Source organism: Oryzias melastigma, linkage group LG2 (genome assembly GCF_002922805.2).
Source record: "Oryzias melastigma strain HK-1 linkage group LG2, ASM292280v2, whole genome shotgun sequence".
Taxonomy (NCBI): domain Eukaryota; kingdom Metazoa; phylum Chordata; class Actinopteri; order Beloniformes; family Adrianichthyidae; genus Oryzias; species Oryzias melastigma.
Window position 1 is genome coordinate 7,405,099 of NC_050513.1, and position 13,262 is coordinate 7,418,360.

Here is a 13,262-nt window from a genome sequence, read left to right on the forward strand (position 1 = left end):
ATTTCAGCTACAAGCTAGCTGTTTTGGCTACGTACGGCTTTTTTTTCTGTTTTATAGGTCTAATTTGGCATTTAACTAATATTTTACCTGGCTATCAACTTCCGCATTTTTAGCTATCAGCACTAGGATCTTTAGCGGCTAAATTGGTGTTTAGTCGACTATTAAAATAATCGTTTCTGGGAGCACATGTTCCTTTAAAAACATAATTTAGACCGACTCAGAGTAACCAGTCTTGATGGATGGTGATCGGTTACATTGTGGCGGTAGACGTATCAGGAAGTGACGGCGATGGTTCTGGGCTGATATCGTGAGGACTGGAGGTAATGCATTTCCTATGGGGGACCTCAACACTTATTATGTCCAGTTCTTACTTATACAGTCAATGGTCTGAATACACCCTGAGGTTCATTTAATGTTTTTCACAACAGTACATATTTTCAGAGAAAATGAAAGATGTTAAATTTCTCTGCAGTCAAATGAGGGTTTTGGTAATGTGGGCGGGGTTTCATTCTGTCAATTCACTGATTAACCAAAGGATGTCCAAAAAAAAGATTTAAAAAGCTTCAATCCTTTTTTTTTTATTGATGCATATATTTTACTTTGTCCATGTATGTGCAAAATGTAATGTTTTAAATATATATATATATATTTTTTAAAATGGTCATATTCAACAGTAATAATATTTAAAAATAGGATTAAACTATTGGAAAAACCTGCTTAACATTTAAGTGAATGTGCTCAAATGTGTCAACTTTTATATTGACTTATGGAAGTTGTCTTGATGAGTTTTCAATTACTACAGATAATTCCTAAACTTAACTAATAAAAATAATATTATTAAGAAAACGGAACATAAAACAGAGATAATGTTGGCCAACCTGTTAGCCCTAAAACTTCAAGTGTTATTGGATTTTTCCCCCGTTGGTTATTGATGATTATCTTCAAAATGAGGCCGTTTACATCATTAGTCAGGTCTGTACCAGAGGGCTCAACACTTTATGTGACGGCTGTTTCTCATTGTGCTGTGAGAAAATGAGCTGTTTTAACACAGTGACAGACGGAGGCCGTTGTGCTTTCTAGGAAAATCCAACCTCCATGTGTTCCCTTGTTTCTCATAGAGCTATTTCTTGAATTATTTTTACTCCGACCTGAGTGGAATTTAAACTAAAAGTGAATGGTAGTAGTAAAAAGTGATCTTACAACAGAATAAAATGATAGAATAAACTCCTCTCTAAGTCTCAGAAATAAATGAATTTACTAAAACGTCTGATAGAGAAAGACTTGAACCAAGTTTGTTTGTGTCTCGTAGACGGGTACCCACGGGACGAGATTATCTACAAGTGGAAGAGAAACTCTGTGGAAACTTCGGACCAGAAATACTGGAGACTGTATCAGTTTGACTTCATGGGGCTGAGAAACACAACCGACGTGCTCACAACCACAGCCGGTAAGAGAAGCAGCGGGAAGCAAAGGATTAGGGGAAACACTTCCACTGTGGAGAATGGATTAAAACGTGGATTTGTTTTCTTTAATTACACTCATAGATGGGATGTCACATGTGAACGTACAACAAAGCATAAAGCTGAAAAGACAAAAAAAAAAATATTTTAAAATTAGGAATTGTTTGCCTTAAAAATGTCTGCATCTCTTTTTATATTGAGGTATTTATTGCAGTGGAGTCACTAAATGAAACTAAATTAAAATGGAAGCAGAGATTAACTAGACAAATGTGAAATTAGGGGTTTGTTTCACAGAGGACAGCTGACAGAGAGGAATTTTCATCAAGTGGATTCTGATTAGTGATCGAGAAATATGTGTTTCTGTTCAATGAGATTTCAACATTTGGTGATGACAAAATCTCTATGTTTATTATCTTTTTGAGGGTTTTTGTTAAGGATGGGCGACATATCGATGTAAGTATCGGTATCAGCCAATATTTGCATTTTTTTGAGTTTATCGGTTTCGGACAAATACTAAAAAAAAAAAAAAAATCCACCGTTATTGTTCTGTTTTCAGATACTCTTTATTTTTGACATGGTAACAGATACTTTTATCTCTGGGAAGCTTATGTTTATAGTCAGCAATTGTTTTTCATGTATATTTTAAATTTGATTGGGGTACATGTTGTTCCTAATGGAAACCTGGCAATGGAAAGCTTATGATTTACAGTTGTGTCTGATAGTCAGTAAATAGTCTAAATGTTTTCAGGAATATTTTCTAAGTTTTCAAGTGATTCTTGTTCCTATGAGATCCCTTGCTGTATCTTAAAAAGGTCAAGTATATTATGATCGTACAGTAAAAGAAAAGTGTGCATTTCTTATAAAGAAACAAAAATTTAAACTTGGTGTTATTGTAGATAATTGAATATTAGCAAATATCAACCACAGTTGCAGAGGAAATATTGGTTATCAGCCAGAAAAAATTATATCGGCCCATCTAGGGCTGCTACGATTAGTCAACAACTAATCAATTATTGAAATAGTCAACAACTAACTTAATAGTAAGTCGATTAGTTGTTTCTTTTTTATTATAAAAGGTTTATAGGAAAAACAAGCTGGATATTCGGCTACAATAATAGAGGACATATTTAGAAAATCTTAAAAAAGCTTAGAACGTCGTCAAACACAGCAGACAATAGCCGAGCTCTGGACCTCCCTGGTAAATTACAGACACTCTTTAGGGCCTCCAAGTTTCCTCGCGTTGCTCAGGTTAACATTAGTGCTGTACCCACAAATGTAATCATATCAGTACAATCTCAAAGCTCATAAGTATTCCCCTCCTGGGGAAGTGCAAATAGGTTTTTCCATTGCCATTAATCACAAGGTTTAAAGATTAAAAAGGAAGTTTAATTATTCACGCCTTCTCCTTTCCAGTTCCTTCCAGCGTGGCTGTTGCTCGCTGCGTATTTTGACACGTTCACGAAAGCCGTTTAGAAGGTGGCAGAAGTGTCGTCGCTCCAACAGGTGGACATGATCTATAGAGAAGAGACGGCAAAGTTTAACCTTGATCTGACGTGGGACCAGCTTATGTCTTTGGAAGAATCTGCATAATGTGACCTGGTTCCGTTTCCTCAAAGATGCATGAATATTCAGGAACTGGAGGATGAGAGTGATAATAAAGAGTACAAGAGTCTCATTGTTGTGAAGCGTTTGGATCAGCCTTTTTTTTTTCTCTATCTGGAGAACAATTTGACGTTTTCTGCTGCCAAAACATCGTTTTTGTTTTTTATGAGTAAGCGAACATTTGTAGATTTCTGCGGAGGCGCGTTGATGGTTTGGACTCCAGCTGCACTGTCAAAACAACCAAACTAATTTTCTGCCATGATGCTCAAACGCGACGGCAAACCTACACATCTACCTCATGCTGTTCAAGAAAATTGGCCATTTCCTCATTTATTAGCTTCTTCTGTTTCACTTGCCGACACCCCGACAATGTGAACCCCCCCCCTGCTAAAAATAACCATCATTAATAAACATCACCACAAACTTTGAACGTTCTGCTTTCTGCTCGTCTACTGTTTTCCCTCACATGGGGGGTTTTAATGAGGACAGAGTGGACCCGGCTCCGCCAGGACCTGCGGTCAAAAATCCAGCGTCATCATTAATTCAGAAGCGTCCTCTCGAAAACGTGGATGCCCAAACACTTCAGAGCTTTGTTCTGTCGGACCCCCACCCCACTGCAAACCTCCCCCCCCAAGCCCCGTAAAAGACCTTTTCACATTTAGCGTCCTTAAAGTTTGAATTTGAAAAGGATTTTTTTTTTCTTCCTGTGGAAGAGCTGCAAGTCGCAATTTAGATTTCCACTTTTGTTTGATGAAAATCCTTCAAGAAAACTTCTAAAATCACGGCTGGAAAACTTTTCAACAATTTTCAATTTAAAGCGAATAAATCCATAGATTAAGCTTTTTTTTTTTTTTCTCACCATAGTACTGTTAAAAAGTTTAGGGTCACCCAGACAATGTTGTGTTTTCCATGAAAAGTCAAACTATTATTTACCAAATGAGTTGTACAATAAATAGAAATATAGTCAAGACATGAATAAAAATAATTATTCATTTAAAATTATTATTTTTTCCTTCAAACTCATTAAGAAGCCCCTCCCACAAGTTAGTTTAGCTGGATGGGCACTTTTTGTGTACCAAGCTGCTCCTACAAAAGCTCAACGTGGTTTAGATCTAGTGACTGTGTTGACCACACATCACTTTCTCTAAGTAGTTCTTGTGTAAGTTGGTGGTGTCCTGATGTAGGAAGAAATTAGCTCCAATCAAGCACAAAACAAAGTTATAGCCCCCTTTAGCCTGGACAAATCTCCCACCTTACCAGCAAGAAGCAACCCCAGACCATCATATTACCCCTACCTTGCTTGACAGATTGCGCCAGACACTATTCACGCATCTTTTCAGTTGTTTTACTTCTGAGTGATCCAATCACTTCAAACTTCGATTTGTTCATCCATAACCCTATTTTCCAATGTTTTTCTGTCCGATGTCTGTTTTTTTGCCTATACAAATCTTTTTCTTTAGTTAAATAATTTCCGATATGGCCTTTTCTTTGCCACTCTGGCCAGAATCCTGAAGTCGCCTCTTCACTGTAGATTTTCACACTGGCAGTTTGTAAGTAAGTTTAATTTATTCAGCACCTTTCTCAGACAGATGTCACAAGGTGCTTTACAAGTTGAAAGACAAAAGAAGGTAAAAACAAAAACCTCACAAGCTAAAAACATACAAGACAAGAACATGTGCCACATAAAACAGTCATATCAAGCCCAAATAAAAATAGTTTCAGCAAAAATGCTTGGCAAAATTAAAGGATTTCAGTTGGCTTTTAAGAGTTTACAGAGTCCAGAGAACGCAGAGAGGGCTATTTAATGAAGAGGTGTAAATTTCTCAAACTGGAGATTCTAATGTCCTTATCTTCTTGCTCATTTGTGCAGCGGAGCCTCCTACTTCTTTTTCTACTCTGGTTAGAGCCTGTTTGTGCTGTTCTCTAAAGCGAGTAGGACACACCATTGATGGAAATCTTTATTTCTTTTAGGCAATTTCTTTCATGAAATAGTCTTCATTTCTCAGAACAACAATAGACAGTCGAGTTTCAAATTGAAGTTCTATTTCTGACCATTTTGAGCGCTCAATGAATTTATAATTTTACTGTCCTTGTTATACTTTTAGGAATTCAGCTAAACTTCAAAGTAGCCTAAAACAATAAAAAGGCTAAATTAGCCAAAACAGCTAGCATGTAGCTGAAATATTAGCTAAGCTACAAAATAGCCTAAAAAATCTTAGCAAATGCCAAAATAGTCCAAAACGCTAGCAGAATGCCAATTTTTAAAACTTTAAAACTAACTTTTAACATAATTATGAATAATAATACAAGGTAGGAATATTATTCCAGAATAAATCAAATAAAACCTTAAATAACTTTCAATATTTTACTCTCCATAAAAATATATTTTGTTAAAATTGTACAAGTTAGAAACGAGCGCAAGATAACATTGGGTAATTAATAACAATAAAATAAAATGATCTGGAGGCCCGGATATAAACTTGACTTTGACACAGGTTGTAGAGAGTGTATTTCTCATCAGTGTAAACATATATTCATTGAAAAAATAGTTTTTCTTTAAAAAATAAGAAACTTTTTTAAGTGACCTCAACCTTTTGAGTGGTTGTGTACCTGTGACATTGCTCACGGTTTTTTTTTTTTTTTTTATTAAAGTGCAGCGCCATGAAATCATTAATATTGTTTTTGCTCCAACAAATAATTAAAAGCTCCTATGATAAACACGTTTGGAAGCAAACCCAGCAAAGTCCTTTCATTTCAGCTCGTTAATGGATGAAAATCATTTTTCAAACACTAAAAGGTAGTAGTGTGGGAAGAGCCCGCGTATGTCAACAGCTGCTACTATCCTAACAAAATGCAAACACGGGGATGTTTGCAGGGACGCCTGCTCCTAACAAAGAAGCCTCCACAGTGGAGCTGGAGATGAAGCCATTGCTTCTGCTGCCTCCATTCATGTCAGATGAGTGTGGGTGTGATGCTCTGATGTTCACAGGTTAAAGAGACAAAACTCTTGAAACACTGATTCTAATGAGGTTTTAGTGGAAAACCCAAACTTGGATCACAGTTTTATCTAAACTGCAGGAAAAAAGCAAACCTCTCCTTTTACTGCATCATTTCTTTGTGTTTCTTCACACTTGCGACTGATGGTGTTTAGTGAAACAACAAAACAGAGAAAAGGGTCAGATTAGCCTGATAAAGTGAGATCCTCTTCGTTCTCCGTCCTGTTTTCACACCATCAGATTGTCTAAACATCCTTTAGGGATATTTCATGTTATGATGTGAAACTTCACAGTGTTGTGTTAGGATCTGTGTTTCTGCCTGTAAGCTAGACTCTTGTTGTTGTTGTGGTTTAAGGATCTCTAAATGAGAGAAGTTAATAACTCTGTGCTTGTGATACAGTGAATTTTTTGTCACTTTTTTTTAAATTTGTCTTGTGTTCAGCGGTCCGTTTGATGCTGCTTGTAGGGAATTACAGTTTCATTAGCCTATGGGTGTTATATTATCGTAGTGACATGATGCGACACTCACATTTCTCCTCTGAAACCCCAGAATTGGAGGAAAGAAGTTTACCTTTGTTTATTGTCGGATAAAAGCAATCGAGCTGGTTTCACTTTAAACTCTTTTTCATTGTTTAGAACGTGTCGTTTATGTCCACCGTTTCCCATTTTCTAGTGAGGTGCTGTGCCGCGTTCAATAAACAGGACGTCAGAACAGAGTGCTCTAAAAGTCATGGCACCTTATTCACCAGTTGTTTGTATGTTTGTTTTTTAGGTCTTATAGTGTAGATGTGATGTCTTCATAGTAATGAGCATTCGTCGTCACCATTGTTCATTGGTGTCTATCAATATAATTTAATAGATTTTTTTCCAATCGTCCTGATATCAGGAGGATTCATAACAGAAGTGTTTTAACCCAATTTCATAAGACAAAGCTGTTCTGAAAGCTTCAGAAAGCAGTGACTGGATCCTACAATGGGAAAATTCTATGTTATTACTGTAAGAGGTGGCAGAGACTAAAGACGGGCAACACTGTAGTTAGTGTTTTCACTTCTGCAATTCAAGGCCGTCATTTCTCTTTACTGCAGACATTTCTTCTGAAATGCCAACGAGCATTAAAATAGAATCGGACTCCATTACAGTAAAAATATGGATTTTTGTAATGTCCGTCTTTCATTTGGAAGACGAACTGTTATTGAGTAGATACTGGGGGTTTGAAACAAAAATGTTACAATTTAATGTAGGCTTTTTATTTAGTGGTGATGATTGTTCATCAATCGATGTTATTTGATGCAAATCATTGGGGCTTTTAGCAGAGTTCCTAAAAATGTCTTCAAGTTCAACCATTCAGACTAATTTGTCTGCTTTTTTTTTTTCTTTCTTTTAAAGTAAGAAATTATTCACCAAGTCAATGCAGACGATAAAGAGACACTAGCAACAAGCTGGCTAGCATCTGTTACTTCCAGAGCATCAGCAGCTGGCTGAACAACTGAATAACATTTTAGTTTCATATAGTTCAGCTCACTGTTGGTCATTTTTACAAACCTATCATGTCTCAATTCAATATCGATTTATCTCATTTTGAAACTTTTTTTTTCATTAACAGCTTGCCTCAAGCATATAATCTGGTTGGATCGTAGGAATACAAATTGATTCTTCAGTCTTGGCCTCTTTTCACCAGAATGTCAAGAACTAACTTGATAGTATTTTATTTTTTTTTAACCAGGGAAGTCCTATTGAGATTAAAAAAATCTCTTTTTTCAAATGAGCCATGGGGATTTATTGTTTCAACATCAGTGTAATTTAAGGAAATACTTTAGAGGAACTCTACACATTGTAGATCCTACGTGTGTTTGTCAACCTTGGTTCAGTAAATCTTCATGTGTTGGTGGTTAATAGCCTGCAGTGCTGTTATTCATCTGCTGCAATAAGAAGACTGTTTATCTTCATACACATTCTCTTTCAGTTGTAACCAAAGTTGACGTTTGACCCCAATAAGTACATCAGAACTTGAATTGGTTTGCAGCTTTTTACCACGGTCTTTCTTTCTCTCTGTGTCAACAGGAGACTATGTGTTGATGACGGTTTACTTTGACCTGAGCCGGAGGATGGGTTACTTCACCATCCAGACCTACATCCCCTGTATCCTGACTGTGGTTCTGTCCTGGGTGTCCTTCTGGATCAAGAGTGATGCCACACCAGCAAGAACAGCGCTAGGTAAGGAGCTGAAGTGAAGTCACGGGTGGGAGGAAGGTTAGAATGCGGCAACGGAGGATATGAGACTGTTGAATAGATTTGTTTGTTTGTTTATTTGTTTGTCTTTGTGTTCCATCATTACTGTTTTTCATAATGAGTTACCTATCTGTTATTTTCCTCTCCATTGCATGCTGGTTTTAGTTTGTTTGCTTTCCTGTGGATGATGTTGATGTGAGAAGTTCTGATAGGATGCAGGTAAGATTTTCTATTCATCATCAATCTTTTTTCATTTGTATTATTTATGCCTAAACCATGATTTTCTTAAAGTTTCAGAGTAACCTAGACCCATATATATGATCATATGTTACGTAAAGAACAAGTTATTTATGAATATTAGTTGTTTTTGTGATTTTTATTGGTATAGACCAACTACTACAACATTCGCTGCCGTGAGATGATCCTGTGTCTTTTATTTTGAAAGGAACTCATGTCAAAAGTAACCTATTTCATATCTAGATAAAAATATTTTTCTTGTAAATTAATGTTTTTGTTCATGCACAAAAAACACACAAATTTATTGATATCGATCAAAATAGTAAAAATGACATAAAAACAAAGGAGTATCTTATTTTTGTACGACTGTGAGTTGTGGTTGGCGAAAAATCGACCCGATTGGCTCTTTAAATGTTGAAGGTCACAGACCCGTAGTATATGCCCTTTATAGTTGTTATGAATGTTAGAAATAAAATAAATTAGCATTAGAATAAATTATAGTAGATCACAAACAAAAGGAACTATTCAACAAGAATGGTGACGTGAAGTTTTGGTAGATCGTCTCAGTCAATGCAGGAAGATGATACTTCCGATCTGGAAAAACAAAATAGACACGTCTATTTATAACGTTATTTTGGACAGAGGTTTGGAGATGGAGGTTTGTTCCAGAAAATAATTGGACTTGTATCCTACAAGTATGAGAGCAGTTGAGAACTGCAATCCCTGTTTCACTGTTATGGAGAACTATAGATTTGTGGAAGAAAGTTGCTCATCACTTCATGGAGAGCACTAACCAAATCAGCAATCAATTGGAGCTCTCAGACTTTCAAATGACAAAAAAACCCTACATCTAATAGCTAGTTTTTACTGTATTTGATCAATTTATTTTTTCCTTGTTGGGGACTAAAAAGGAACCGCGGGTCACTCACCTTAGAATAGAATCTTCAATTGAAGTATTCAGATCTGAAAACTATTATGTTACAGAAACTCCTACATCCAGATTTATTCAACTTTCCAAACAAACAGTTTTACTTCCTTATTTCCTGAATTTAGCATCTGAAGACTAAATTTACTATTTGCTTTGATTTTGTTGTGCGATCCATAAAAATTTCCAGTTACTGAAGTCAGAGCTCGTTAAAAAGCGCTGAAAGAAATCCATGCCGGCCGTTCCCGGGAGAGCGGCATCAAACGCGTCGGCTTCATTTACCAGGTTTTGGAGGAGGACTCATTCATTACAGTCTCTTCCCTCTGTGGGCTTCGTGCCTCTTTTGTCACCATCACGCCATTTGCTCCTGTTGGAAGAGAGCCATTATTCACAGAATGTGTCACCACAGTGCGAGTATTTGTCATTTCAGAGTTTTTACTGAAGCAGCTGATTCAAGTCTTTTTTTTTCATGGACCAACAACCTTCATCAAAGAAATATCCTTCAGTCATACTTTAGTTTATTTATGTATAAAAAACCCAACCTACTCCTGTGTTATGACATGTGGTGACTTTGGAAAAAAGGCATTTCAAACGGTGGTGTTTTCCTGTAAACGCCTGTCACGGATGATCCGTGTGCCGGAGTATGAGAGCTGACAGCGCTCCTTGTGGGAGATGTAGCAGCAAGTTCAAGTTAAAGGAGGGAGCTTCACAGGCATAAGTCCTTGGAGCTGTGGTCTGAAGAGACGTTTGCTGCAGGGACTTGACGGAAGTGTAAAAGCAGAGTTGAGAACAAGGTTCACTGTGTGGGAAATCGACGGAATCTTCTCCCATCAAAGGGGGGAAGTCAACAAAGCAGTGACCGTTGGATAACGCGTGACTGAGTACACAAATTAGGAGGCAGCCTTGCTTTGGTCAGAGGGGACTCCCGTGCAGGCCGTCTGACTAATGCCATGCATGCGATGTGGCTTTAAAGTCGTGCTGCTCAAAGAGTTTTGTTCTTTTAACTTCAACTGCAAACATTCCATGATGGGACATCAGAACAGTCATTCAAAGACAGTAGCATCGTTGGGGGGGTTGTACTAGAAAAACTATGACAGCTGCCAGATGAAAAGTTACTTTCATACTTTTCACTCTGACAATTCACTGCAGTTTTTGAGAAGTTCTCATAGTCTGAGCGGCTGTGACCAACCTCAAAACTGGTTTTACTAACGCGTAATACTTAAAGATGGAGATATAATAGACCCTTTACAACATTTATTTTTCCTATCTTAGATCCTTCACATGATATCCCCTAATATTTGATGTTTTATCGAAAATATCCACCTTTCATTTTAGCAGTTATTCTATTTTTGTTATTTGCACGAATTTTAAGTCTAATTACGCACAAAAACCGATAGAAATTCATGTTGGCCACATGTAATATGTGTGGCAAAGTTGCACATTTGCACATATCTCTGCATGCATCTCAATTGCTTCCAAGGCTAAACAAAGACGTAAGAGTTATTTGTTGTTTCAGGGGATAATTGTAAAAAAAAGGGGGTTAACCATAGGAATGGTTTGGCATAGTGAATATTTTATGTGCAGCTATTAGGCCATGTATTTAGCCTTTAAAATAAGAGAGGCCAAGAGAAAAGTTCAGCATTGGCCAGTCCTAATTAGAAAATTACGTGGAAACACTAACTTTCATATTTTTAGGAACAGTTTCCAATTCATTTGACCAGTTTATACCTTTATTTTCTCACAGATTGGAAATGGTTATGAGTAAAAGCAAATGGGAGCAACACTAGAAATGGGGGTAAGCGAACACTAGTTCCTTGACAGCAGTAAAAAATATTGCAACAGTACCCTGAAATTGTCTTACTTTTGCTCTGTTACACGAAAATGTAGGAAACTTTAAACTGGGCAGAAAAGATCTTCTGCAGCTCCACGTCTCATATCTAAAGCTATTAATAGTGTTAGCATAGATTAGAAGAATTAAATTGTAATTACCTTCATGATCAAACAAGTAGCATTCAACTAAGTACTTATAGCTGTTGTCTAACTTTGACTGGGTTGTAAGCGAGAACTGATCCACGACTCGTCTCTTGTGTTATCCAATGCACTTTAACATTGAGAGTTAGGTTGTCTGGAACCCACAAGACAGTGCACTGAACTATTTTAAACATTGATTTTTGTATTTTCACTGGTGTCCATGTCGAAGATTAAATCCTGTCCACCTTTGTCATGGGAGGAAAAACTCTTCAATGTAAAGTGGGGTCATTTGGACCCCAAAAAAAGCACAGGGGTTAATATCCTCCATAGGAATTTGGGGAAGCAGCTGTGCAGGATTACTGATATTTGTAGTTGATTTGTGAACAATCTCAGAGAGTAAAACCAAAACAGTTGGATTGGATATTTATAAAATCTGTTTCTGTTGCAATTGGTAAGGGTACCTTTTATTATTTATGTAAAATTAAGTAAAACAGTGTTCAGTTCTCTGTTTTGCCGGTCTTTACCCGTAAACTGGATAAAAATTTAAATGCTAACATTAATGTTGCCAATTAGCCTGACGTCATGTAAAAAAAGTATAAAGTAGGGGTGTCAAACTCAGTCACACAAGGGGGGAAAATCCAAAACAAATCTTAGGGCGCGGGCCAAACAGGATAAACATTTATTGAACATTATTGAAACTAAATTTGCTATTATGAATGCTGTAAGCTGAATTTGGCCACTGATGATACTATTGCTGATAGCTGAAGATGCTGAAATTGATAGATAAAAACGCTAAAGATGATAGAAAGCTAAATTATTAGCTTAGTGCCAAATTAGCTTAAAAATAAAAAAAAAGCCTAAATTAGCTAAAAAGCTATCATGTACCTGAAATATTTGCTAAACTCCAAAACAGCTTAAAAAAAAAGAAAAAAAGCCTAAATTTGCCAAAATAGCTAGCGTATAGATGAAATACTAGCTGAACTTCAAAATAGCATAAAAATTTGAAAAAAGACTAAATTAGCCAAAACAGCTAGCATGAAGCTGAAATATTAAACTCCAAAATAGCATAAAAAGGGAAATGCCAAAATAGTCAAAAAATCAAAAAAGGACGTCAACTGATACCGATAAACTAATGTGCATCAATGCTTATAATAGAGCTTCTATAGACCACAATCTATTGCATTTAAATGATTTGTCACCACAAATGTATTTGTTATAACATTGTTAGAACACAGTGGAATTAAAAATGGTCTTCATGAAATGTTCATATTTATTAGGTTTTTAATTCTGGAAATGGGTGACATCATATTTGGAATTAAAAAAAAGTATTGATCATGTGTCAGAATAGCCTTAAAATCCAGGGCACTGGATAGGCCACTGTCATATTTTTAGTATTTTATGAGTTAAGGGGTAGTTCAGACACAGACTCAATCAATTCCATGTATATCACATGAGAATTAATGTTGGTTATCAAAGCTTTTTCGTTTTAAAACAAAAAACAGCAAAAAAGCCTCCAGCTGTCAGTTTTCAATCTCATAAATAAGAGAGGCATGACAGCCAGAAGGAGTCGAGCTCCCGACTGCACAAACAGAATGAGCACACATGGACAATGACAGCAGGAGGACAGAACGTCTGAACCAGACCTGCTTAACCTCCAAGATCCAACACTCTGACGTTTAATCTGATTTATAAGAATTGAACTCTTGGTTCCTGATTTTGAGGCAGTTTAGCTGCAGAAATATCTCATTATCAACCAAAGGCTAAACCTGAATCCATATTCTTCCTCTACTCCTACAGCTTCTCTTTGCCCCTCCAATTCTAGGGGCCTTTAAAACTTTGTGG

At 36.6% G+C, this 13,262-nt stretch overlaps 1 protein-coding gene and 1 long non-coding RNA gene across 11 annotated transcripts in view; one reads left to right on the plus strand and one right to left on the minus strand.

Annotated features, from left to right (window-relative positions):
• LOC112160000 (gamma-aminobutyric acid receptor subunit gamma-3) overlaps positions 1–13,262 on the plus strand; it is a 135,851-nt gene that overhangs the window by 106,010 nt on the left and 16,579 nt on the right. Inside the window, exons 8-9 of the mRNA XM_024294298.2 lie at positions 1,310–1,447; positions 8,120–8,272. Of these exons, the coding sequence (XP_024150066.1) occupies positions 1,310–1,447; positions 8,120–8,272 (291 nt within the window). The remainder of the gene's footprint in view (positions 1–1,309; positions 1,448–8,119; positions 8,273–13,262) is intronic.
• Positions 1–13,262, minus strand: part of LOC112160001 — a 135,367-nt gene that overhangs the window by 49,706 nt on the left and 72,399 nt on the right. For 3 of the 10 annotated variants that reach the window (XR_004949175.1, XR_004949179.1, XR_004949177.1), the window contains one exon: positions 9,732–9,816. The exons of 3 other annotated variants lie outside the window; for them this stretch is intronic. This is a non-coding gene — a long non-coding RNA (uncharacterized LOC112160001). Of the gene's footprint in view, positions 1–1,458; positions 2,975–5,690; positions 9,119–9,731; positions 9,817–13,262 lie in introns of those variants that run through there. 4 more of the 10 variants (XR_004949178.1, XR_004949172.1, XR_004949173.1 and 1 more) reach the window with 3 other exon arrangements.